Source organism: Meleagris gallopavo, chromosome 4 (genome assembly GCF_905368555.1).
Source record: "Meleagris gallopavo chromosome 4, MGAL_WU_HG_1.1, whole genome shotgun sequence".
NCBI classification, from domain to species: Eukaryota; Metazoa; Chordata; class Aves; order Galliformes; family Phasianidae; genus Meleagris; species Meleagris gallopavo.
Genome location: NC_139407.1, coordinates 44550683 through 44577545, shown reverse-complemented (window position 1 = coordinate 44577545; position 26863 = coordinate 44550683). Strand labels below are relative to the sequence as shown.

At 39.6% G+C, this 26863-nt stretch overlaps 2 protein-coding genes across 3 annotated transcripts in view; one reads left to right on the top strand and one right to left on the bottom strand.

Moving 5' to 3' along the window:
- The window catches only part of PPAT (phosphoribosyl pyrophosphate amidotransferase), a 42933-nt gene extending 25597 nt beyond the window's left edge, over window positions 1–17336 (bottom strand). Inside the window, exon 1 of the mRNA XM_085223101.1 lies at window positions 16898–17336. Coding sequence (XP_085079227.1) covers window positions 16898–17025 — 128 coding nt within the window. The 5' untranslated portion in view covers window positions 17026–17336. The remainder of the gene's footprint in view (window positions 1–16897) is intronic.
- The window catches only part of PAICS (phosphoribosylaminoimidazole carboxylase and phosphoribosylaminoimidazolesuccinocarboxamide synthase), a 35565-nt gene extending 11106 nt beyond the window's left edge, over window positions 1–24459 (top strand). For both annotated transcript variants that reach the window (XM_085223109.1, XM_085223110.1), the window contains exons 5-18: window positions 3315–3401; window positions 5365–5436; window positions 6147–6548; window positions 7937–8002; window positions 9031–9221; window positions 17451–17499; window positions 18004–18201; window positions 19300–19478; window positions 19852–20031; window positions 20119–20232; window positions 21031–21114; window positions 21261–21441; window positions 22486–22644; window positions 23299–24459. In XM_085223109.1, the coding sequence (XP_085079235.1) occupies window positions 3315–3401; window positions 5365–5436; window positions 6147–6548; window positions 7937–8002; window positions 9031–9221; window positions 17451–17499; window positions 18004–18201; window positions 19300–19478; window positions 19852–20031; window positions 20119–20232; window positions 21031–21114; window positions 21261–21441; window positions 22486–22644; window positions 23299–23465 (2129 nt within the window). In that variant the 3' untranslated portion in view covers window positions 23466–24459. The remainder of the gene's footprint in view (window positions 1–3314; window positions 3402–5364; window positions 5437–6146; window positions 6549–7936; window positions 8003–9030; window positions 9222–17450; window positions 17500–18003; window positions 18202–19299; window positions 19479–19851; window positions 20032–20118; window positions 20233–21030; window positions 21115–21260; window positions 21442–22485; window positions 22645–23298) is intronic.
- The last annotated feature ends 2404 nt before the right edge of the window (window positions 24460–26863 follow it).

The window sequence follows — 26863 nt, the reverse complement described above, 5'->3', positions numbered from 1 at the left end:
GAGCACTTATTTTTAACTTTTTAACATTCCTTTAGGATACGTGTAGTAGTTAGACAGCTATAGCTTACCATGGTTACCATTTCCCTTTTCAAATATGTGTATTTTAATGGCATTTTTTCTTTGTTTCTGGGTAATTGCAATTGCAGTCTCATTTGGTAGGCAAAAAATAAAATCGCAAGTATTTCACTACGTTTCTCTAGCTTAGCCTATTCACTCTGAAAACTACTGTTCCAACTTCTGTGGGGAAAAGCAGGCAAAAAACAGCACCCAGCACCCACTCTTGATAAGATGCCGTTTCAGTTTTCAAAATCCTTTTCTCCATTCCCAAATGAACAATACAGGATCAAATTATTTTATCACAGATGGTAAAAACTACTTTATGTTTAATGTTATTTATGGTACAATTATTAGGTACTACATAAAACAGAGAACAGAAGTTTGCTTCTTACATCACAGTATCGTGGGCACTCTATTCTCTAGTTTTGGTACCAGCCTTTCCTTGATAGTTCAAGTGAATTTAGGGTGAGAAACTGTTAAGTAAAGAGTTTGTAGCTTTGTACTCATAAAAAGCAGCAGGGATACCATGTTACAGGAGTTCTTCAATATCAACAGAATTCTGGTGATCCATAGCTTTTAGGGTGACCTCTGTTACCTATTACAGCAGAACTTCCATAGAAAACCTCAACAAGTATATAATTATAACCTATATATATTCATTTATTTATTTTTGTTTTGAAGAATTATAAAATAAATATGAATTCAGAAATTCAATTAACCTTGCTCTGCATTTTCATGCTGGGGCATCTTCCAAATTTGTACATAGAAACAGCAGGTGGAATTAAGTGCATATTTGTTTCTATGAACTAGAAACATCTGCTTTCTGGAAACTGCAGTAGCATAAAAGTGCAGAGGTGTATAAGATTCCTCTGCAGTGTATGTACTTCTCATGATCTTATGTGTGCATCTGAGTTAAAAACCACAACGACATTATCACCCACTGCCAATCATTATAAATAGTCCAGTCAGGTATGCCAGGCTCCAGCAAGGAAAAAGATTAAGACAGTATTAGTCAAAAGACAAATCCACCAGTCTGAGGCAAGTGCTCAGTTATTTGATGTTTCATTATTTTTTCACCACTGCACAAATGTATTTGCCACTTAAAGAGTAGCAAATGTCCACCTGGGAAGGAATAGATAGAGGTAAATAAATCCTTACACATTCTTTGATAGACTGCAACTGTACTGCAGTCTCTCAATGCATTGTGCTTGAAGAGCTTTCAGTGACTGGCCAGCAGAGTGCACCAGAGCCTTGTATCAATCACAAAACCATTCTCTGGTCAAAAACAGGTAAAGAAAACCCAGGGTCACTGTAAACTTTTTCCTGTCCTGATAACAGTTATCCATATTAAGTCAATCTGGAAATAAAACCGTATGTAGTCACTTCTACTGCCGTTTCATAAAACATGAGATTGCTATTAAGGGCAGCTAATACCAGAAATCTATTTAGAAGAGCCAATTCAAAATCTGTATGTGTAAGCACACATTCCAAACGTGTTACTTTGTAGCATGACCACAGACTGTGTACAGTGAAGATAAAGACAAGACCCTAAGGAATGCCAGCAGACTGATGCAAAAACATCTATGTGTTTTGTTTCCAAAAAATTACTTCTCTTGTCATTATCTTTGTTTTTCTTTGATGTGCTGCTTATGTTACTCTATGTCTCTCTAAGGACAGATTTGCGATAAGTTGTGACACTGCCATGGTACATTGTTAAGGAAAACACTTATTTGAAATGATTGTTTAAAGTTAAGGTCTTAAGTCAGAATGTACTCAAGGCCTTTATGTTGGCTTCTCTTGAATATTGTCTCTTGTGTGAATAGAATTTTTAAATGTACAGTCAAAAGAGAATGTTTTAATGCATATGTCTTAGGCTGGTATGAAGTAGGTGTTACTTTTGTATCGCACATGACATAGATGAGGGTAAGGATTAGAATACATTACTAATCTTGCCTCGTGAGCCAGAACACAGGATAAATAGCAATAGTAAGCACAGTGCTGAAAGAGAACATAGCTTGTTATCAGTCTGAGGAAGTAAATGGGAAGACTGCTACAATATTGCTCAGGTGGCTTTGTGAGCAAATACTCCAAATACAAAGTAGGGATTAAGCACATTTGCTGGCAATCATGTATAGCTTGACAAAACAATGTGGATGGAGCCAGTGTCTTTTATAAATGCCAGAAACCAATGATGGTTTGTTCTGTTTGGCACAGTCATGCTCTCCTCATGCCCTTCCCCAGAAACTCAGACAAATGGCTTAGAAAAAAAGGCAGGCTATCTACCACACATTCTTGGCTCACAAGAAAAAAGAAGGAAAGAAAAGCACATGATGCTGGTCACATCATAAAGAATGTCTGATGCAAACAAAGCTGTATTGATTCAGGGGGTAATTTTTAATAAAATGGCTATAGATCGTGTGCTATTGCTCAATGTTTGTGGGCAATATTCTTGAATGGACTGAGGCTGGGAGTCAGCAGCTGCTGTCATTGATCTGCAGTGTGGCCTTCAGCATGTAATCTCTGTATACCAGTTTCCTCACCTAGAAATGATGATTGGAGAGACCACTTGCATCATCTGCCAATTTGTCTGAGGGCACAGGGGTGGAGTTCCCCATTAAACAAGGGAGAACCAATGACAGAGGTGCAGAGCTCTCCTCCCCATGGAGGAGAGCCCATGGACCCGCTCTCAGTGTGCCCAGAGCCTGGGCCCCAACAGTGTGAGGTAAGCACTGCCACAGCTGCAGCAGAGGGGGATGCTCTGAGGACAGGAATGAAATACTTTGTCTCTATCAAGCAAGCAATCAGTCCTGCAGATCAATTATCTAGGCAGAGCACCCCCATGTTAATGAATGGACTCTTGCTCCAGCTGAGGCTAATTCAGTGACTCTTAGCATCAGTCACCTGGGAGTCTTTCAATATTTCAGTGGGTACTGAAACACCTCTATAAAAGTTACTATGTTACTTACAACCATGATCAGAGAACAATTCTAAACATTCTGATCCAGATTTTACTAACTTAAGAGTTTGCACATTTCATCCATAAACTTATCTGACAAGTTGTCACATGGTGTTCTGGAGTTATTTTATAATTGCTTACACTAGGCTTTTAAGCCCAGCATTGTCAAGAAGTGACAGTCTTAAATTAAGAGATGAAATCTCTAGCAATAGTTATCATTACAGACACTCTCAAGTTGGTGGTCCTAGAGACATAACTTAAGGACTGTTTAGTTAATAAGAACTCTAAATCTTTGTTGCAGAAATACTTGAAGATGAGGAGGACTTCAGCAATTCCACTCTGGCAGCTCTGGAAGCTACACAAATAAAGAAGGAGACAATTGATATAGGTAAATGAAGACCGTGTCCTGATATTTATAACAGCTCTATTTTAATGGGAACTGCAGATCTCTAAGATTCATGTTACTCCTACATATACTCATTCTACTTCTAGGTTATGATAAAACCTATTCTTGTTTGATTTAATACTGGGGAAAAAAAAATGCATAAACAGTTACCTCTCCTTTCCTCCATTAAAAAAAGATTGTATTTCATCTGATAACATACCCCTTATGCTACATGTGATAAATATGTGCTTGCTTGTGACACAAATACAGTTCTTTTTTTGTACACAGCTACTAGAGGGTGACCTGTCTCATAAACACTAAACGTTTTATGCCTTGTCTGTCTTTTCCAACTATTTCAAGACAGACCATTAAATTTAACACTGTTCACTATCCAACAGTTTGCATAAATATTCTGCGTTATCTTACTTGTTAAACTGAAATCAGAGGTGAATACATTCAACAACAAGTATTCAGGAAATATATTAAAATCACTTAAAATTGACATTAGAGTACATGAGGGATATTAACCTTCTGGAATAACTGAACATGGAAGCTATGGATGGTCATGGAAGAAAGGCATTAGAGAGAAAAATAGCGATGACTTTGAAATCTACTATCCAGACATCCTGAATCAAATGCTACTTTTACAGTATTACTGTTTATACCCAGAATTTAAATGAAAGAATAAAAAACTCAATGCAGCGATTTTGGAATGAAAATTCTTTGCCCTCTTAGACTGAAAGAATATTTCCATCGTATGCATCAGTATTTCTGCAATCCAGGCAAGGAGCTGTCCTTGGCAATTATGTGATCTGAAATTGGTTGTTCAGACCTCCTGTCCAGCACAGCTTTTACAACTGTTTACATAACTGTAAGGAATATGACACTGAGGACAACACCACAGCAATGCCATCACAGCAATGACACTGAAAACGCAAATTACATTAAGGATAAAGTAAGACTGTGTCCCTGAAAGTTCAGGGGCATAACAAGGCCACCTGAATGCAAAGAGAAGAGTTCATGCACGGTGAAACAGAATACAAATGATTGCTTTAGTCGCACCAATTGCCTTTTCTTGTCAAATATCCATTGAAGATAGCAATCACTGAGGTCAGAAGTACACAAATGCCACTGACAAAAGCACAATGAGATTAGAGTGCACCGCTGAGAGAATGAACATGAAAGGAAAGCCATCTTTCCTGGGTCACAGTTTAAAAAAGAAAATAATAATAATAATAATCACTCAAGAGCCCAGGAATAGAATCATAGAATGTTTTGGGTTGGAAGGGACATTTAAGATCATCTAGTTCCAATCCCCCTGCTACAGGCAGGGATATGTCCCTCTAGACCAGATGTGCTAGTGCTCCCTTTGGGTTCAAGGTTATATTTCCAACAGCTGAAAATGCAAGAATTTTCTGAAGAATTATGGGGTACCTAGTCATGAAATAGATGTTTATGAAACAATTTTTCTTGCTGTCATCCCAAGTTAACCACACACACTTTTTTTTTTCCAAAGAATGTACTTTCTGATTCTAATTTTCAAGAACTTCAATCCCTACTAGGTATGAGTGAATCTGCAAGAGCACAGCTGAACAAATGGCACCCAAAAATGGGTGGCATACCTGTGCCAGTGAATGTGCAGAAACATGCTATGCAAATCGACCTATATGAGAGATGCAAACCACTGATGTACCCCTACACATTTAATTAAGTATTTAAACTTGTGTGCAGCATCCACAGCTACCTTTTGGGGAACACGACAGCAGAAACAAAGATAAGGCTTATGAGATATGCTAACAGATAATTTGATTTAGGGAAGCATGTAGCAGAAGACTTATTAAAGCCCTTTAAGACTAATGGGTTGTGACATTTTTAATTAAGACAGGTGTTACCTGCAGAAAATGAAAATAATCTCTGTGATTAATTTGCCTATGTCCACTTTCTTTAAACCTGTGTGTTTCTATAGATGATGATTCTATAAGCTCTACCTCAGAAGACAGATCATGTACGCTGCTAGCAAAACAGATAGTTGGGACAGGTGAGTATTAATTTCCATGCATTTACTCTGAAAGAAAATTGCATTGTAATTTCAGGACCAAAGCTGGATCAATCAAATCTCTATCATAAATACTACTTTACTTTATTTGCTTTTGCCTCCTGTCTAGTCTTAGCATTACACCCAAAATTTAGTTTCTTATCTTTATTCCCTGTCATTAACAAAACTTGCATTAATATTTTAGTGAAGTTTTGTATTTATTGTATAAACATCATCTGCTTTCTTCTAAATATCCACATAATAAGATTTTTTTTTTCTTGTATTCAATCCCTGGAAGCACTGTCATTTGAATAATATTTCTTCTTGCCATTCTAATTTGACAAAACACTGGAAAGCCAATTTCTTACAACTGCTGATAAATTGTTGCTTTTAAGACTTTAAACTTATTGCTGTCCTGCACATAGCACTCAGACACATCTGTCTTTAGTTTGACAACAGAACAAAATCACAGAGAAAAAATGTTGAATTTTTGATGGTTTCCAAGAACAGGACATTATATATATATCTTGCGCACTTAGAAAGAAATGTAATCTCATATGGATATTAATATTGCAAAACTAAAAGATTTTTGCAACCAGAGAATTATTATAAATGTTAATTAATCCTTCAGCTTGTTACTTAACTGTTAACTACAATTACACTTTAATGTGCGTATAACTCAGCAGTATTTGGTTGCTTCATTATATTTTCAGATAATCATATCCCCTTGGAAGAAGCACAAAATCACTTTAAAGTGATCACAGTTAATGACACTGGAGCAGGAAAACACTGGAGTGACAATGAAGTCAGAGCTCTGATAAACATATGGTCAGATGAAAAGATACAGCAAATGCTTGAAGGGGCAACAAGAAATAAAGAAATATTTGAGGAAATTGCCAGAAGGTTAATGAAATGTGGAATAGACAGAGACTGGAAACAATGTCGCACGAAGTACAAGAACCTAAAATATGAATATCGTGCACTGCAGAAAGAAAATGAACATCTTGGTAATCCCAGGAGAAAAATGAGATTTTACGATGAAGTTGACTGTATCTTAAGAAGACAGCCTCTAGGTCCATCAGGCTGGGGATGTGAAAGTTCAAGCCTCCTGTCAGGTACTAAAAACTTCCACAATGAGATAAAGCAATTAAACAGAATGCTAAAGTTGCCTGTTTGACCCATGTTCTAGGGGTGAAGTACATGGTCATAATGAGGAAGGAAAACAACTAAAGAACATATATCTAGACTTGATGATCTTTGTGGGTATCCTCCAGCTCAGGATATTCTATGGATATTCAGGGTATTCTATGATTATTCGATTCTGTGCACTGTCAAGTAGGCAATAGTCAAAGAATAGCAGTGGGCTCTGGGGGAGTTTAGAATTAAGAAAATTACCAAAAAGTACAAACATATGAAGTATTCAGTGTTAATGGAGAGTCTTCATGCTTACGGAATCTTAAGTGACATATAGTGAAATGGTGCTAGAAAAATATGGCAGATTTCAGAGGTGATCCAAGAGGCATGTAAAGCACTTAGATAGACAAGAGATAGAGAGCTGCAAGGTGATATGAAGTGCAAGGGCTCCAAACATACAAACTTCATTAATTCAATTCACACCAGACAGGAGAGAAAAAAATCCATGGCTGTGATATGTATTTCAACACTTGTAATTATTACCTGCCTGGAGCAGAGGCAGATGCCCCTGAGAGTCAAAGCAATCAGGTAGAAGCAAGTTTGCCAAAGCATCTTAGAGCTCAGTGAATTATGGTAAAGTAGAACTATGATTTTTGTCAACGTATTAGATAATAATTTGCAATGTTGCAAATATTATTTGAGGACTTGAACCAGTTTGGTAGCAGAGGTCACAAGGACAGCTTGAGTAGAAATGGCTGAAGCCACCCTTACTGACATCCTTAAGTAAGCTGTGCTCACTCACGAATCGGAGCCCTAGTGAGGTGTCCAGTGGCACCATCCTGTAGTGCCATCAGTTGTGGCTGGAATGAAGTCCACACAGTTATGAGATGACACTGTTTTCCAGCTCCCTTGTTCTTACTCTAAATGATTTTCTTAAAACTTTCATTTTCTTCCACATCTAGAAACTGCTGAAAGTATCACTCATTTCTAGTCTTTTTAAATAGAATATTTCAGCCAAATTTTGAGCCAAATTGGTTGCTTTATATTTTATTATGCTAGAAAAGGGCTGTGTAACCTGTGCTGTGAATACTGCTGCAGAAAAAAGGAATTCAACAGCCATTCATAAAAGATGCTTTAATTATTAGCTTTGCTAAGGCATCTGCCAAGCAAGCATACATGTCTGCATCTTCATTTTGTGTGCCAATCCAGCGCCTAACTTTTCTAGGAGACTCCTATTGCTCCAAGTCACTTGTTGCAGTGCATTTGCTTTTACAGTATTAAGGCATTTTGGTTTGTGACTATCACAGAATCGTAGACTATGTTTTTAGAATCTCTGCAAAATACCTAGTCAGCTTGCTTCTCTCTTAAGTTTCAGTGGGAGATGTTACAGCAAACACTGGATCCTTGGGTATCAAGAGAAAAACATGGAATGATGGTAAGACCCTCTGACTTTTTAAAGCACCTATACATTATTATAAATCGTAAGTCATATTCTAGTTTACACTTAAGAAAAAAACAATCCTAGAACTTAATACCAACCCCCAAACTAACATTCTTCTTGAACCATCAACGATCTGTAAGAAGAAAACTCCAGATTAAAATGTGAACCGGAGGGAAAAAGTGCAATTCCTCTGAGTCCTCATCTGTGATAAGAATGAGGAAAACATCAGGATTTTTACTTGATTTTGATTTAAAAAAATCAAACGTAAGGAAAAAAAAATTCAAAAGAGGAAGCTGTTTTAATAACCTGTGCTGCTCAGAGGAAAATAATGACGATATCACAGTCATGGTTGTAGTTTCTTCATATTATACCATGTAGTCAGTAAATGAGAAATTTTGTGCCTAAAACTGCACAAGAGAAAAACGAGTTAAGACAGCTATTCTCAAAGAAATATGGTATAGAATTACTGTGAGAGAAAAATGAAGGGATGGACAAAAATATATGATATGCAATTTGACATAGGAAAGTAGAGGAGCTATTTTCATTCCTGCCAAAATTGGCAAGCCCTAAATGATCAATAACTTCAACAATGAGGAATAAGAAAGCTAGTTTTTGGGAGGTTCCCCCTTAATGTCTGTCTGCAGGCAAATGAACACAAGTCCAAACACTACAAAACTTTTGAATTCAAGCTGCTCAGTGCACTGTTACAACTACCCCAAAAAGACCAATTTTATGTGATTAAATATACTTTCATTTACTGTTACCTAGATAACTATGTCTTGCAGAAGGCAATAGGTAAAGCTAAAATTTTCAAATACAAGTGAGCAATATGATGATTTTCACAAGGTCTGCTCCTTTCCTACTAGTCATTTTACAGTGTCCCCTTATGCAACACTGGGTAATGCCTGCCAAAAGAGGGTACTCCAAGGCCAGTATGAGGAAAATCTAGCATGTGCTAAACTTCAGAGTCAGCAGTTCACTGACTTGTGCACTCTAACTAAATACTTTGCTTTTGTCCACAGAGATGTCACCCATTCCACTTAAGAAAAGTGCTTCTGAAAACACCATATTCCAGTTTCAAAAACTATTAACAGAGAGAGTGAACACAGTAACAGAAGGCAAAAAGTTGCTATTAGAAAGGCTTTGTAAGCAGGAAGAAATGCAAGATCTCAACAGAACACAGCTGTATGCACATCCTTCAGCCATGCAACAGGTTGGTTTAATGAACTTTCTACCAAATTAGCATGCAAAAAATTCTCTTGGATGGTAAGAAGTTAAACAGAGTTTTTTGTGAGAGAAGGTCACCCACATGAGTACACGGTTGCTCCCTTTTGATTTTGTCACCTTCAGTTATTTAAACTGAAAAAGGTATGAGTTTCTATTACAATCCTTAACAATGAGATTTTAGAAGTGGCATCAGTCTAATAAAAGATATAACTTCTCCCTGTATGCCTTGGCTCACCTACATGACACAAATAACAGGCTTAACTGAAAGCAAATACCACTCTGATCAAATAAAACATCTACACTTAACATTTCAACCCATCAAATATGACCATGTTAGGAAGTCAGAAATTCTTATGATAATTGTACCATTCCACAAGAGCAAGGCTAACGCTGCATAAACAAATTGAAGCTGATTTGATAACTCACTGCAACCAGATCTGCTCTTTACTCTTACTGGGTCCCGTATAAATCAGTTCAGTTTGCTAATATGACACAAGAACTGGCCCAGCTGAAAAAAAAAAAAAAAGGAAAAAAAGAAAAAGCAAACTATATTCTGTGTAGGTAATGAACAGAAGCAGCCCAGCAAGTTCTCAACTCTGCTAGCCCTAACTTGGAGCAGCTCAAATGTTAGGTGTATGTCATACTGTGTCTGCCCTCACAGAAGAAAGGGTGGCTTTAGGAAGGTTGTATGACAAAGAAGACAAACTTCACTTACAATTCTGAATAATGCACTCTGAGGATCTGCAGTGCTTCCAGAGCTTTGCTATCATTCAGTACAACAACCTCACCTGCACCCTAAATCCTTTTTCCTCTCCCAGAAAATAAAAAATACATTTATTATATTAATTAAAATAAGCAGATCTTTCAAGAAACAAGTATTTAAATGATATTGTTCAGGTAAGAACTGCACAAAAGCATGGAGGCAAATGACTGAATTCTCAGCAGCTCAGAGCAGGTAATTGGAGAATGCATTTGCAATCTATATATGGAAATTGTTCGTATCAGCACTAGAGGGTAGGTACAAAACAAGAACTGACAGGAGGAAAAAAAAAAAAAAAAAGAGAGCACGTGGCTTTCTAATGAAAAGGTGTTGTTTTTTTCCCCTCAGAAAACATGTCTGCACGTGCCACAGAGCAGGATTTACGTGACAAACAAATGTGCAAAGAAGGTGGATCTGCTTTTGTGTATTCTGCTTTGTGACTACAAAGCATAGCTTGTTTTTTAAAATTGTTTTAACATTCTTTATCATTCTTTTTCGCCATTCACATTTATTCTCAGTCAGTAGTGGTATGAGATCAAAAGTATAGGGCATTTGGCATCATCTAATATTTACTTGCTACTCTCATTTATTCGTTACAATTAACTTGAATATATAGGAAGATTAGACAGAAAAATCCAAGTGGTGTAAGGAAAGTCCTTCTTCATTGCAGCTGTGGTTATGATTCAACATCATTTTTTTGTTAGAGACAAAATAACATGAATGTTGCATTTAGAATTCCAGTGTCTAGAGCTATGGTCTGTCTCCTTTCGACAACATCATCCCGGGTAGTGATGATGGGCCAAATCACCAAAATGAAGGATTTATCAAAAAAAGTCCCTTGAAATTAGCAATTACTTAGGCCAATATTCTCATCCTTTGAGAGTATTTTTAGATCCACTTGAGCTTGTGGCTCTGTTCTGCTTTAAACTTGTAATAGTCACACAATATGTAGTCTAGGCACACTTACAAACAAGTTGAATGGAACCTGGGATACTGACACATGCTAAATGTTAGGTGTGAGAGCACTGCAGGAAAACTGAAAGGGCCTGGAAAATACAGCTGCTTAGAATTACTTTCTTAGCAACCACACTGTGGTTCCTGTTAAGTAGCATGGCCAGACCAAGTTGTTCACATATAACTGCTCCTGATAATCTAATATAAACTACTTCATAAAAATGATCCAGTTGAAAAATCAAAACCAACATCAAGGAATGATGGAAGTAACAGCAATCCTATAAAAAAACAGAGATCTTTGCTCTTTTCCCTTCTCAAACATCTTATCTTTTGCCAGAGGACCATTCAGACTAGCATAAGGACAAAACTGTTTCATCCCCAGTTTGCAAATCACAGAATGGCCAGGGTTGGAATGGGCCTTAAGGATCATGAATCTCCAACCCCCTTGCCACATGCAGGGCCACCAACCTCCCCATTTAATACTAGACCAGGCTGCCCAGGCCCCATCCATTCTGCCCTTGAACACCTCCAGGGACGGGGCATCCACAACCTCTCTGGACAACCTCTTCCAGCACCTCACCACTCTCTCTGTAAAGAACTTTCCCCCGACATCCAACCTATATCTTACCTCCCTCAATTTAAAACCATTTCCCCTTGTCCTGCTATTGTCTACCCTTCTAAGGAGTTGATTCCCCTCCTGTTTGTAGGCTCCCTTTAGGCTGCAATGAGGTCACCCCACTGCCTTCTTCAAATGAGGATATTGATTTTTTTTGAGGTACAGCAGATAAACATCACAATCACCACTCTGATCTATATTAAATGATCAATTCACCTCTAAAACATGCTTATTCTCTGATATGAATGGCTCACTTTATGTGCCTTTGATAGGGCTATTACTCTACAAGGTCCTCTGAATGCCCCATTTAGATTTCCTGGTAGATCAAACTACATTTGGGACAAATGCATGGAGAACGGGCTTCACTGAGCAGAAGTACTTGCATTCTTGGTGGATCCACAATCACCATTGTTGCTTAAAAGGCACTCTCCTCCAGACTCCCACCTTTCTTCTGCAGCAAAGTAACCTTTGTATTGGCACAAGCACTCATGCTCAAGTGAGCTGTCCAACCGTAAGTTCTAATCTGACAAAAAGCCCCTCCAAACAACTCTGTTGCTGGTTTTGTTGCCGTTGCTGCTGCTTTTTTTTCCCCCTTAAGATCAAGAGGAATGCAAGACATGGCAGAAAGAGCAGCCAAGATAGTCTGTTTTACCCAAACCTCCTGTGTCGTGTACAAGCCTCTCTCCATGCACCAGGCTCTATTGTGAAGTGTGGGAAGTCAAGCCAACTAAGAGCAATCCTGTGAAAAGAACTGGAGAGCTGTATCACACCTGCATGGATGACTTAACTAAAACGAGAAGAAAAATTAACAGTTTTACTTTCACTCCATGGCTAGGTTAATGTGATGGAATTAAATTCCATTGGCCACAATGAACATAACAGCTGTTCTGAAAAATCTTCCTTTAATAAGCATTTCAGCACCACTTCCCTCCTGTTTTTCCCACTGCTTATGTTATGTCATTCCAATTGCTTACTCTACATCCAGAAATAAGACCTAAGGCTGAGCTGCATTTTATGAAATGAGCATTAGATTTCAGTGACTTTAACTTACAACATAAACCTGCCTTCACTATCTGGAAATCAACATGCAGGAAGTTATATAAAAGCAGAGCAGAGCAACAGCTCACCACACCCAAAGCTCTCTGTCCTCTTCTTCCTGCAGCAGTGAGGGTTGGAGCATATAACTGAACGGGGCTGTCCACATGTAGCAGCACAGAATGGCCTATAAACTTACACCAATCTTAACTGAAGGTAAAGTGTTAGTATATCTACATGCAGTATGTGTCTCTGAAAGTACTCGGAATGTTTAACCAGCACATACAGCATAAATTTGCTGTAAAATATCACAAGGGCTCAAATAATTACTAGACAAATATCTTTTCCCAGTATATTCCACAGGTAATGTATATAGAAATATGATTAATAAAAAAACCCCTGCATTTAGACAATTAAAACATTAACAATACTACTCTTACCTCTGAGGATGGAGGATCTGCTACAGTTAAATATACTGAAAGTTAAATATACTACATAGAAATTATAAGGATCACTACCTGTAACATATCCATGCTCCTGAGAAAATTCCCATTCAAATACTGCTGAGTCCAATTTGCTCCAGTAAGACTCAGTGTAAGACAGGATACCAATAGCTTGCTAAAAAGCCTTTAAAAACCTATCTTGCAGTGAACAGGATGCATAGAGAAGGTAGATATATGATATACCTATATCATATGATATATATGATGATATTTGATATGCTATACTGACTACAGATATTAGAAAGAATGGCTAATTGGAAGCAATAAGTAATTCCACTGGAGAGAAAATGAAGTAAAAATTCTAAACATACAATGGTAATTGTTTTGGCATCACTGCATGAGTTTTAATAGTGGACAGTAAGAGAGAATGTATTAGAAAAGCATATCTTCTTCTCCATTTACTTTCATTCTCCTAACAAATCCCTTACACAGACCCAGCTGAACTGGGACAGGCAGGATTCCCTTACTTAACCAGGCTTCCCCCTGCACAGAAAAGGACTTTCAAAGACCTTGTTAAAAAATCAGTTTCAGTACATGGCATTACTGCCAAAAATATTTTCCAGAGAATTTTGCAAAAAGTTAACAGAAATCACACTTGTTCCAAGATTAATGTTGCACGTTTGTCCTGGTCAAGGACTTCAATGACGTTTAATAGATTTGCAACTCAAAGTACTCGTCCCCCCTCTCTCACTGCCCCCAAGAAAATCTCCTCACCAATATCCTTTAACTTGACTTTGGCACGCTGTTGGTCGATTTTACAGTGACTTTGTTCTCTAGCTTACTTTTCATAAAGATGACTTAGAATACCTGTTTTTAAGTTTTCTTAGTGTTAAATCCAAAGTAACAGTTTTAACTTTAACAGCCTTAAGTTTCATGTGCAATGAGAATTCACTGCTAACCCAGCTATAGGATGTTCCAAGACCAGATGAAAATCACTGAAAAATGGTCTTAAGCTAAATTGGGACTGTCTTCTTAGTGCAGGGAAGGTCTTGATTAGTGTGCAAGTAGAAATACACTCAGTTTTTGTTTCAATTCACAGTACATGACTATAAAGTAAAAGCCATATTCTGCCTTCTGCTATAAAGAAGTGCAAGTTTAAGCTCCAAATTCAGGCAGCTGTTTTTTTTAATTAGAGAGAAAAGGAAGGAAGGAAGGAAAGGAAGGAAAGGAAGGAAAGGAAGGAAAGGAAGGAAAGGAAGGAAAGGAAGGAAAGGAAGGAAAGGAAGGAAAGAAAGGAAGGAAGGAAAAAAAAAGCTTAGAAGTTGTTGCTCATGTCAGTGCAGTGAGATCCCAAGTCTGTCTTTCATGATGTGCCTGCTTGTGGGTTCACTGCAGAACCCAGCTGACACATATACCTGACTTCATGCAAATGAGTTTCAGTGGCAGAAAGAGCACCATTCAAATACACACATTTGAACTCATGCTAAAATATTTTCCTGGAGCAAGCCAGTGCACTGAGTTTCAAGTTTTCAGTTGCAAATATCCTCACTGTAGAAAATCTCTCCAGTGTCTGACTATCTTTCTAACACTGTAAAAATCTCACCTCATTTTAGGCCACTTAGCACAAAAAGCAAAGCCCTTCACATTGCTGAAAACAACTGTATCAGGACATAAAGCACAAAGAATTCATGCCATGTGTTCTTGTGTCATGTAACAAAAACTCTGTTTATGCATACAGATATGATTTCAAAGACCAGAAATTGTAACAACTTCCCAATAGCTTTCTTTTTTTTAGGTCATCTCAAGAATGCCTTAATATCCTAATTTTTAAAATCCAAGATGAATTAAAGGATAATTTCTGACATGTATAGCACAGGAATAATCAGCAATGTAAAAGAATTGTGACTGCACCCATCTCAAGCCAGTAGTTATTACCTAAGCATCCCCACTAACTTCAGTGTGAGGCCTAAAGACTATATCTTCCATTGGACAATGAAATCTCTGTTAGTTGCTGAGGGCATGGTTGGAATTATCCATTAATATTTACCGCATCTCTCTTTCATATTTAACCCCCTCAAAAGGAATATGGCTAAGAGACACTTCTTAGCTTTTCAGTTTAAAAGAACAGACTTAACAAAATTTACCAATGCAGTTAATGCTATATATCTTATTCTTGGTTTTCAAGAGGTGTTCCAACAAATTTGGTACCCTATTACCTCCAGAAAGGGGGTGGCACCTTTCACTACAACTCACAGCAGAATGCTAAGGAGAAATACAGAGAGGATGGACAGAAATGGTGAAAAAGGAGAGCGGAAAGTTAACATCTCAGCTATACAACACTTTTATTGACTGCTTGCAAATGTGTATCAAGTTGCATGGACTTTAAATTTACAGTGAAAGTAAACAAATTTCCTTTTACATAGGCATCAAAGTTTATGTCTCCAAGAAAGCATCCTTTAAAATCTTTGATTTACACTGAATTAAGAGATCAGCCAGAGGCAGGGTCTGTATGCCTTCGGAAGCTTATTTTGTAGTTTTGTATAACTTGCAAATTGCTTACAGCTTCAGCCACAACATTAGTATTACTATCATATACGATGCCACAGGAAATATTTAATATTAAAGAGCTCATGGAAATCAGAGCTGTCAAGTGTCCATTAGAAAAAGAGAGGAAAAAACTATTTTTTGAAAATCATAAAACAAGGTTGCAGCAAACACTGAGAGAGTAAGTTGCAAAGTGACAGAAATACATCGTTTTGTTTCCAACTAAGAAACTTCATCCAAGTCCAGCAGCGTGACTATAAGCATAAATGAACTAGGACGTTTTTCCAGGCTCTTTACTGAAAAATGATTCAACCAAAAACGAGGCCATTGATCACATGGCTTCATTCCTTGCATTCTGTAGCTTTATCATTCCCAATAAAAATGATTTTGATGGACACTGACGAACATGTATAGTTCACGAATGATACACCTGCAACCCAAAGAAAATTGTTAGGATGTAAGTGTGATGTAAGGATGCAGCATTTTACCTGTAACGTATGTGAGACTCAGATCTAACAGAAAAACTGGTTGTATTTTCTGCTGTTGATCCAAAACAAATTCGGAGCAACCCTTACATGTTTGTGACCTCAAAAATGTAGAGAACAAATCTGTGCATGTGTACTTAGAGCAGCACGCCTTCCCGAGTTGCCATGCATGTGAATGCTGCCTACCGTCCAGCAAGAGGAAGTTAAGCAATACTGTGCAGGTGTTCGTAGGCCAGCAGCCAGACGCAGCATGTGCGTGTGAGCCTGTGCGGGTGCTCCCACGAGGTCGCGCTTTCTACAATGAATAGCAGCGAATGTAGTTTCCTTTGCACAGCCATATGTATCTCAGGTAGACGGCGAGTTTTATTTTATTATTATGATACATCTGAACGGTTACGCCTAAGAGGAGCTTAAAACTCCTCGAGAACCGTTCTGTTTCTGTAGATTCCGGTCGGCATTTAGGCACGAGCATCTCGCACATGGGCACGACAGGGCATGGCAGGGCAGCGGGGTCGCTAAGGCAGCCGCGGGGCTGCCGGGCCGGGCGCATCCCTGCCGCCTCCCCGCGCGGCCCAGGGTCGGGAGGAGCGCACAGCCGGGCCGGGCGATGCTGCTTCGTTGGCTGCAGACGAAGTCCGAAGCGGGAGCTGCTCCTGAGGGCCCGGAGAGACTGCCCGGCTGGCGCGGGACGGGACGGGCCGGGCAGGCCCCCGGCCGCACCGCTCCCTCCTCTGCCGTCGGCAGGACGGCCCGGCCCGGTGCCCGGCCCCGCGCTAACTTCCCCCCTCAGGCTCGGCGCCGTCCGAGCAGTCGCGTCCCCCTTACCTGTGCTGCAGCCCCACCAGCCCCAGCGTGATCACATGTGGCACGTCCAGCTCGGTGGGCCACACGCCGGAGGCGATGCAGCCGAACACGCCGCATTCTTCGCGGATGCCCAGCTCCTCCAGCTCCATGGCGGCACGTGGCGGCGGGACCCGGCCCGGCCCGCTCCGGCGGATCCCTCCCGCGCGCTCCTACGGGCGCCGCGCGCAGCCAACAGCGCCGCGCCGCGCGGAGCCGCGGGTAGCCTGCCGGGCGGCCTCCTCATTTACATGCGTGGGGGGGCTCTGGCCTCGCTCCCCGCCCGGCCCCTTCTTCGCTCTCCACCCCCCGCCCCGCCGGCACCCCCCCGACTGCGGGGAGCCGACATTGGCCGAGGCGCGGACGGGGCAGCGCTCGCTCGGGGGGTGGGGATGGAGGGGCTCGGGTCGGCCCCGCCGCGTTGGGCGGCGATTGGCGCGCGGGCTCCACCGCCCCGCCTGCCCGCCCCTTCCGCCGGGCCCTTCTTACTCCCGCGGCGGGTCGGCCGCGTGCGCTCAGCTCTTCTCCTGTGTCCTAGGTGCCCGTCGCCGCCGCCGCAGTCGTCGCCATGGCCCCCGCCGCCTCAGGTAACGCACGCCGCGACCGCTGGGTGCCGATGGGGTGGCGGTCGCGGGGAGGAGGGCTTGGAGCAGGAGTCGGAGCCGTGCTGCCGCGTGGCCGTGCTCCGCTTTGGGCCGCCTGCAGAAAAGTTTCTCTTTGCGACGCCGTCTTCTGATTGTTTCTCGTTCCCTCGCCCCGCGGGCGGAGATGCCGCTATCCGCGTCCCGGAGGAGCGGAGGAGGAGCCGCGGCTCCGGGAGCCGAAAAGCTCCGCGTCTCGCTGCCGTCGCTGTCGGAGCGCCGCGGCGCATGCCGCTCAGCTGCGCTTCTGGGCTTCGGTGTCTGGAAAACGGCGAAAAAGTTGTGAAATGGGCTCTCGCCGTACCGAGCCCCCTGGGCAGCGCCTGCAGCCCCGGGCTACGTGTGGAGATGGCGCTGGGGCTGGTCGGCGCGGAGCCTCTCACGCGTGCTGACGTACGCGACCAAAACTCTTCGCATCTAAAACGCTCTTAATTTTATTTTTTTCTCTAGAACTGAAACTTGGTAAAAAAGTTAATGAAGGTAAAACGAAAGAAGTGTATGAGCTGCCGGATATCCCGGGATGCGTTCTGATGCAGTCCAAGGACCAAATAACGGCAGGGAATGCCGCCAGGAAGGACCGGATGGAGGGGAAGGCTGCCATCTCCAACACCACCACCAGCTGCGTGTTCCAGCTGCTGCAGGAAGCAGGTTTGTATTGCAGAGGTAGAATTAATGCCTGCATGCTGCACAAGTTGTTACCCAACACCACCGATTCCGTGCTCCTTCTTAGCCTTCCTGAAGGCTCTGATATATTTTGTTCAGACTTAATTTTTAGTTCACCTTTTCCTCTGATACTACAGAGCTGGGTGGGTGGCCCAGTCATTTGGAGTACTAGAGTATTTGACATAATCTTCTGATCACATATATCACTGGTACAGGTTCTCCCCTAGTCTGAATGTAGCCCTGGACCTCCCTTTTGTTGCTCAGTCCCAACTGATCTAAAAACCGTATGATCTATTATAAGAAGTAATAGATTTTAGTCAATCGGCAGAGTCACAGCTAGTATGTTCTATGTGTGAGAAAAAAGGCCTCTGTAGAATTTTATCTACTTCTGTACAAGTAGTTCTTAAAGCATTAGCAGAGATCGAGGTCTTCTGCGAACAGATTGGTGAAGAGGAGCGCGTGATTGGGTCATTTGGTATAACCTCCAGCTGCTGGCTTGCCTGGAAAGCCTGTTGTTGATGCATGAATTAAGCATCTTGCCTAAGTCTATATGGCCCGTAATTAACCTAATAATTTAAATACCCAATAGCCTATGAGTATAGTATGAATTTTAAATGCTAAGAAGGTACCTCAAAGATTAAGTGGCTTTTACTTGGTAGCTTCTGGCACAATAAATTCCAGTTGCATTTTAAAGCAACAAAAGAATTTCCAGGATTCTTTCTATTCTGGTTTGATTATTTGAGGGCATAAATTGCAGATAACATGAATGCCTTATTGTAGAAGTTTGTTAGCTTTTCGCAACTCTTCTTAACCTTAACTTCTTCAAAGGTGGTAGTTCAACAAATTCTATTAAAGTTTTTCTTTCCTTTATAATGGAACCAGTGTGAGCCTTTGAAAAGCACACATACAAGGGGGGGGAAAAAAAAAAGCCTTTTCTTAGGCTTAAAATACCATGAAAAGATTCACTGCATCCTTTAAGTATAGAAAAGTGCAAGATTTGGTTGTACTTAAAGTTTGTAGAGACTCTGATTCAGCTGTGGAGTTTGCCTACTAATGAAACTAAGCTGCCATCCTTCTATTTAGGAATCAAAACAGCTTTTGTCAGGAAGCAGAGTGACACAGCTTTCATAGCAGCTCACTGTGAAATGATCCCAATTGAATGGGTCTGCAGAAGAATTGCTACTGGCTCTTTCCTCAAAAGAAACCCTGGAGTCAAAGAAGGCTATAAGTTTTACCCGCCTAAAATTGAGATGTTTTACAAGGTAGGTTGCTCTCCTGTGGTGAGAATCAAACTTACAGATAGAACTCTGTAGTATCTTATTAAAAATGCTAATGGATAAGAGGTTGCACTGACTGACCTCCTCTTAAGGAGTTGCTAGTTCTGGTATTCTGATGTTTTCTTATGTTCTCATCGATGCAATACTGGCTTACAAAGCCATCAAAGAATAACAAGCCGAAGTGTATAAAGTAGATAAATCAAAAGTGCTTTTGAAAATGCTGAATGGTAAAGAGTATATTTAATGATGCGTTTTTTTTTTTTTTTTTTTTTTTTAAACAATAGTGTTATTTTCTAATGGCTAATTTTCCCTTATAACAACTGAACTTGCATGTTTTATCTGTTTGGTTCCTTAACAGGATGATGCTAATAATGATCCACAGTGGTCTGAGGAGCAGCTAATTGAAGCAAAATTCTCTTTTGCTGGACTTACTATTGGCAAGACTGAAGTGGATATTATGGCTCGTTCTACTCAAGCTATTTTTGAGATCCTGGAGAAATCATGGCAGCCCCAAAACTGCACTCTGGTGGACCTGAAGGTATGAAAATCTAATTTCCCATGATCCTAATTTTGACAGGAAATATATCTCTATAGTTCTTACAGAAGCTTCTTATTGTCTTTATAGATTGAATTTGGTGTTAATATTTTGACCAAAGAAATTGTTCTTGCTGATGTTATTGATAATGATTCATGGAGACTGTGGCCATCGGGAGATAGAAGCCAGCAGAAGGACAAACAGGTAACATTTTAGTAATTAAATTATAAGTCAATGGGAAAGGAGAAGGATTAAGAAAAATGTTTCTCCCTGTAGTTAAGCCTCTGTTTCTGTTTTCTTTAAATAGTGCGGGAGAGTAGGGAAGCAGAGGTGTCACTTCATCATCATCAAACTTAAAGCAGTTCTGCTTTCTGACTTACTGTATTGTTGAATGAATCATGTAATGACATCCTCAAGTGAATTGCTCTGAATGTACATTTGTTCATCTTCCTAAAATAAAGTACATGATAACATCATGCAGAACCTTGGTTGGCTAGTGCAGTGCTGCTGCAGGCAATGAAATCACTGCAAATTCCAACTTCAAATTATTTGTTTCCCTAAGCTTACCCACTGGGAAGCTATTGAAACCTTGATAGCCCTGTGGCAAAAAGCCTTCCATGTTACAAATGGCAATCAATTCTAATGTCGTGGTGGTGGTGGTGGTGTTTTTTTTAACAGAGAATGTTCTTAATTTTTTTTCCTTGCTTCCATATCCATGTTTAAAAGAAGTAGTCATATCCACTCAAACTCTTATTTTTGTAGAATTAAAGACTTTTGCTCTTTCCGTTTCCTTTTCTATGTAAAGAAAAAAGACTCGCTTTAGAATCTCTCCTGTAACTGTACCAACGTCAGCTCATCTTCTTTCCTTGAAATGGCATAAATACCTCAGTTGGGGTATTTGTACCAATGGTTGGTAGCAGAATGAATTGCTTTGTGCACCTGAAGCAAAAGATCAGCTTTAACGCTTGTTTTTTTGGTGTTTTTTTTTTTTTTCCTTTACAGTCCTATCGAGACCTGAAGGAAGTGACTCCTGAAGCACTGCAGATGGTTAAGAGAAACTTTGAATGGGTTGCAGAAAGAGTAGAGGTATTTTCTGGTGGCTTTTTTCTTCTAATGAACAATGTGTGTGGTTTTTGATAACTGTCTTCAGTCCTGTTGACTGTTTTTTTTTTTTTTTTTTTTCTCTCCTTTTTTTTCCTCCTTCTGTCTTCTCCCTTAATTCTTTCTTGTAGTTGCTTCTGAAAACAAAGAGCCAAGGTAGAGTTGTGGTATTGATGGGCTCTACTTCTGACCTTGGCCACTGTGAGAAAATAAAGAAGGCATGTGCAACCTTTGGAATTCCTTGTGAATTAAGAGTAACCTCTGCACACAAAGGGCCAGATGAAACTCTGAGGATCAAAGCAGAATATGAAGGTAGGTGTCAAAGAACTAATGAATGAGAATGAGCAGTATCATGTACAAAAATGACTGGTCAACTTAAGTATCTCTGTAAGCTTTTTTTTTTTTCCAGAATTTTTTGCTTGTTGAACACAGCAATAAGCTGTTGCAATGCAGTTCTACTCTTGTTAATTACATGATAGATGGTAGACTGCACTAAGCAATTACAAAGTAACATATTGTCTCAGAGCTTCCATTACACAAAAGCTTGAACTCTGATTATATCTCAGTACTGAACTTCTTTGCCCAAGCGCTGATCATGCTAATACCTGCATCAGTAGGAAGATACTACAGTAAATGTATTTCTGAAACAGGGAAGAATGGTGGTTTCCTCTAGCTGACTATAAATGTTCTTTGCTTACCTACAACGCAGATGATGCTGCCATCATTCTACGCATTTGTTGAAAATGTTCAATCATTTTCTTATGTGATGAGAAAAATATTTTAATTCAGATTTTTTACCAAGGAAACTTGACTTTTTCTCTGAAACAGTTTATAGGCTAGCAAGGAAGAGATAAAAATTAATTTGTAGGAGTATTCCTTACACAGAGGAAAAAAAATTAGCATTTGGGGACAGGAGGAAGCAGTTATAGAGGCTCAGAAGTACAAACGTGGTAATCACAGCTGAGATTCACTTGTTTTGAGATAAACAATAGTTTTTTCTAAAGTCTTAATTCAACACTTCAGCCAGAACTTAGCTGACTAAATCTCTCATTTTTAAATGTTGCTCTTTCCAAAAGCTAAGCAGCACCCATTACTCTGATACTTTCTCTCAGGGGCAGAGTAAGACATGCTAACTTGTTCAGTTATGATAAATAGTATCTGAGTTTTAAGGCTGTAAGATCAGTTGTTTCTACGAAGGGGAAAACTCAACGTAAATTTTAGTGCTGTGTAACAGAATGAAAGAAATTAACTGCAAACTGAAGAACTGTATAGACAGATAAAACTCCAGAAAAGAAAGTGGGAGGAAACAAGATGGACTGCCAATCATTTTTTTTTTTTTTTTTTTTCCTCTACAAGGAGATGGAATCCCAACTGTGTTCGTTGCAGTAGCTGGCAGAAGCAATGGTTTAGGACCAGTAATGTCTGGTAACACTGCTTACCCTGTTGTCAACTGTCCCCCCCTCTCATCTGATTGGGGTGCTCAGGATGTGTGGTCTTCTCTCAGACTGCCCAGTGGTAAGATGATCTTCAGCATGTGCAATTGTACAGACCTACTTATAGTTATTTTATCATAAACATGTACATGCACTATTTGGAACAGTGGTTTGATCAGTACTGAACAGTCTCTAGAAATCTTCCGCATGCAGTCTTTGACTTCTCAGCTGCAAAAAGCCCAAAGAGATTATGTACAAATACTCTTCAGAAAGATATGATCCTTTGCTTATCCTTGCTAAATATTTGAGTTTGAAAGAGGAGTTAGTAGTAATGGGAAGCTGCTGTTTCTGCTTATAGTACTCCACTTTACTTTGGTAAATTTACTGTGATGAAAGATCAAATAATATCTTTCTCTACAATTAACTTGATTTTTCTACAGCAGTGTATTGCTAACATATGAATTCTGATCACTTAGTGACTAGAACAGCTATTTGGCAACTTACAGGCCCAGAAGCCTGTTACCTCTTTCCTCAAACTTGTTGCTATGCTGGCTTTGGGTTTCAAATGCCATGGTGAGAGAAGTATTGAGACGTTTGACACTTCAGTAGCTTTAAAACTAAATCATGTGGCTTTTGAGGGCTGAAACAAGCACTGTCTTAAACAGTCATTTAGAGGCAATGTTTTGCTCGTGCTTATAAAATGTTTTTTGACAGTAGCATTCTGCCTTCTTTGCAGGTCTTGGCTGCCCTACTACTTTGTCACCTGAAGGAGCTGCTCAGTTTGCTGCCCAGATATTTGGGTTAAACAACCACTTGGTATGGGCCAAACTGCGATCAAACATGTTAAATACATGGATCTCCTTGAAACAGGCTGACAAAAAATTGCGGGAGTGCACCTTGTAAGTCCAACAAGTAACTACTCTTAGCTACACAAAGATAATGGCATGCATATGCATTTGCATCAGGATTTGCAGCTGTACAATGTGAGAAATCTTTTCATACAGAAGGAAGCATCTTTTAGAGCAGCAATTAAGTCTGCTATGTCCTCATCCCTCTCTTGCGTATTTTTTTTTTTTTTAGTATAACCACTTAGTAAAAGATGAGAAGATAATATTTTAGATATCTTTCTGTTATTCCAAAATAGTGCTGTTCTGCTCTTCAGTGTATACTGTTAACTACTGATGATGGTTATGTCAACATAATGATTTGGTGTGATTTAAATGGAAATCCATTTTTTTCTGTAAAAGTAACATTCTTCCATAGTAATAATGTATGTCCTGAAGCTTATTAACTCAATGGGACTGCTAACTAAAACTGTGCTGATACTGTTCTGCTTGTAATAATGGTATGCTTTCTTTTAGCAATAAAATGGCAACATGCTGTATTAATAATAGGCTAAGAATAAGAGCCTGAAAGAAATAATTGCCTTATTTAAAAAAAACATATATTTTTTCATGTGTACATGTGTGTATGTATATACACCCCATCAATAACTTTATTACATAATTTGAGAAGTTAACAGTTCTCTTGTTTGTGACAAACTAATTTGAAATGGAACTATAACTAGGCTTGTTGCCTACTTGCTGTATAACTCTTGACTAGTCCAGTCTTTGCCCTTCAAATATTAGATCTACTGTGGATGTATGTGATGCTGTCAAATTATCCTCATACACATCAATGTATCTATATTCCCTCACTCTGTTTCTATGGGACATATACTGAACTGAAGGTGGGAACAAATAGTAAAGCAGCAGAATACCAGGGGCAAGCCTAAGCATGACTGTCTTGTCTTTGCACACAACATTCTTCAAAGTAGGTACTGATTCCAAGAAATATGCAATTACTCAACGTATGTACAATTTATGCTTTTATAATTAAATAAACTATTTAATTCAAAGTTGCTTTGTGGAGACTTGATAAGATACTCATACAATAAGTCATCAGCTCTTAAGATACAGTAAACACTTGTCAAAGAACCCTATGTATTAAAGCAGCATAAAGTAGTAGATAATGTTGCTTACTGTTAGAGGAAGCCCTGATGCTTTTTCATAAAACATAGTTTTATTGTGTAGCTCATATTTGCTTAATGAGGGTAAACTGGATTGATTTCTGCTGCTGTTGGCCTTCACACGAAGGACCACATCTTCTGTGTAGCTATAGCAGAGTCCAAATAGTGCTATTTTTCAGAGTTGAGTGCAGCCTTCTTAAATTGATCAAAGCCTACAGTGAAGCAAAACAACTCTACCTCTTTGTGTAGTTTTGAGGGGAATTTGCTTTTTTTTTGTTGTTCTGTTTTTTAAACAAAAGCATAAAAAAACTAGTAGTACTTGGAGCTAGTTAGTGACAAGAAGGTTGAAACTTCATAGTAAAATATCATCTTTGCAATAAAAACTAGTAGTGGGGCCATGCTCTGTGCAGTGGCTTATTTCTTACATCAAATCACTTTCACCCCAATTATACTAACTTCATTTGTAAGGCTGTGCCAACCTTTGTTAGGCATGAGCACGTTAAGTGCTTTAGTTGCCATGGAGAAGGTCATTCTTCAGTTTTTGAGTGTTCTTCCTTTCTTGCAGTCTGTATTAAATCCTCAAAAGTGAGGAGGCCCCGTTTGTGAAGTTGCCTTGCAAAAAGTACTCACTGTAGTTAGTTAGCACTGATGGTGTATTGCTGAAATCAGAAGAGAAAACCTGCACTGTTTGTCAGTCGCTGGGATATTAAGATTGCCCTAGAATGCAGCAAATCAGCTGTTTAATATAAAATTCTTCCTAGAGTTCTTGCTAATAAAGGCAAGCACTTCCCATTGGTTAAAAACAAACAAAAACCCAACACCTTAAGTGCTTGTATCTTTGTAAAACAAAACCAAACCTATAATGGAGAGGTTACTCAAGTTTATTTGCATTTTTCAAGTTGGAATACCCGTAGTAAAAATCTGTGAAACTTCAGACTCTCCATGAGATCATGTCATCTTCAGCAGTTACCTGTAGTTCTTAAAAGGTAGCAGCAAGCAGAGGGAAGTACTGACAGCAGGACTTGTATTACATCCTTAGCTGCTTCAGGTACAGGTAAGTGGCATCTGGTCCTTAAGTCTTTAATAACAAATTTACTTCCAATAATACCCCCAAGCTCCACTCTGTAAAAACATTCAAAGGGAAAAAAGGGAACGATAAGTAGCATCTGAATATAGATAGAATTGTACGGAGTAAGTTGATGTGCTTGAAGCATTGACCTTGCTTTTATGGGGATGGCATAAAAGCATGCTGTTTTTTATGCTTCTTTTTTCCCCCTGAAAGCTACTTGAGCAATTCATTCCCAAAGAAAAACTACATCTGTTCCCTCACCAGAGGGAGCACACAGATGATTGATTTACAAAAACAAACCCTACATATAAAGCCCCTGCATAGTTCAAGTTCCCCTAGAACTGAATTGCAGTCCCAGCTCCATATTTCATTTCAAATTTAAGTACTTGCAGGATTATGCAATTGCTGCATAATCTGACAGGGACCTAAAGCTTTTGGGCCTGATTTTGGTATCTAAGTTTCCCTACCACTTAAGCATCTGCTGTTGTACTTGTGCAGAAGCATTTTAGGTCTTTACAGGGCAGAACAGCTAAGCTTGCTCGTTTAAGGCACATCAGGATACACAAAATCACTACTACAGACAAGTTATCAAAGCGTACCTATCCATTCAAAATATGAGACACATCCTACATGTCAGAACAGTCACCTGGGTTATAAGCAAATAAATCCCTTCTCTACTGAGAAGAAAAAAGTTCAGCCTCGTCCTATCTTAGAAGGGTAGTTTATGACAAGCATTTGGGAGACCTAAAGAAAGATCTTCATTTCCTCTTCTAGCACTGTTTCTATCTGTTTCTTTAAAAAACTGCAATAGAGGTTGAGCATCACAGTGCTGTGGCTACCTGTAGAGCTTTGGGTTTCTTCTTCAGCCATGTAGCAGGCCTTAGCCTTCTCTTTTATTATCTTATGTCTGTATCTGTTTATGTATGAAAAAGATTAGGACTTGGAAATACCTTGAGTTTTCTGAAAGACTTAATTACAGAAACAATACATTTCTCTCTCTCCCTCTCTTCTGATGACAGATGTCATCAACAGCAGGAGGATACCTGAGAGAAGAATAATACAGCAAAACTGCTGCCAAAAGCTCAACAAATGCTTGAGAATATCAAGCACCAGGTTTGAGTCTTTTCAAGGATCAAGTCTTCAACAGAAAGGAAGAGGTTGGCATCTATAGGAACTTAGAGCTTCTAAAATCCCAGATTTTCAACCAACAGAGGGCAGCAGGAT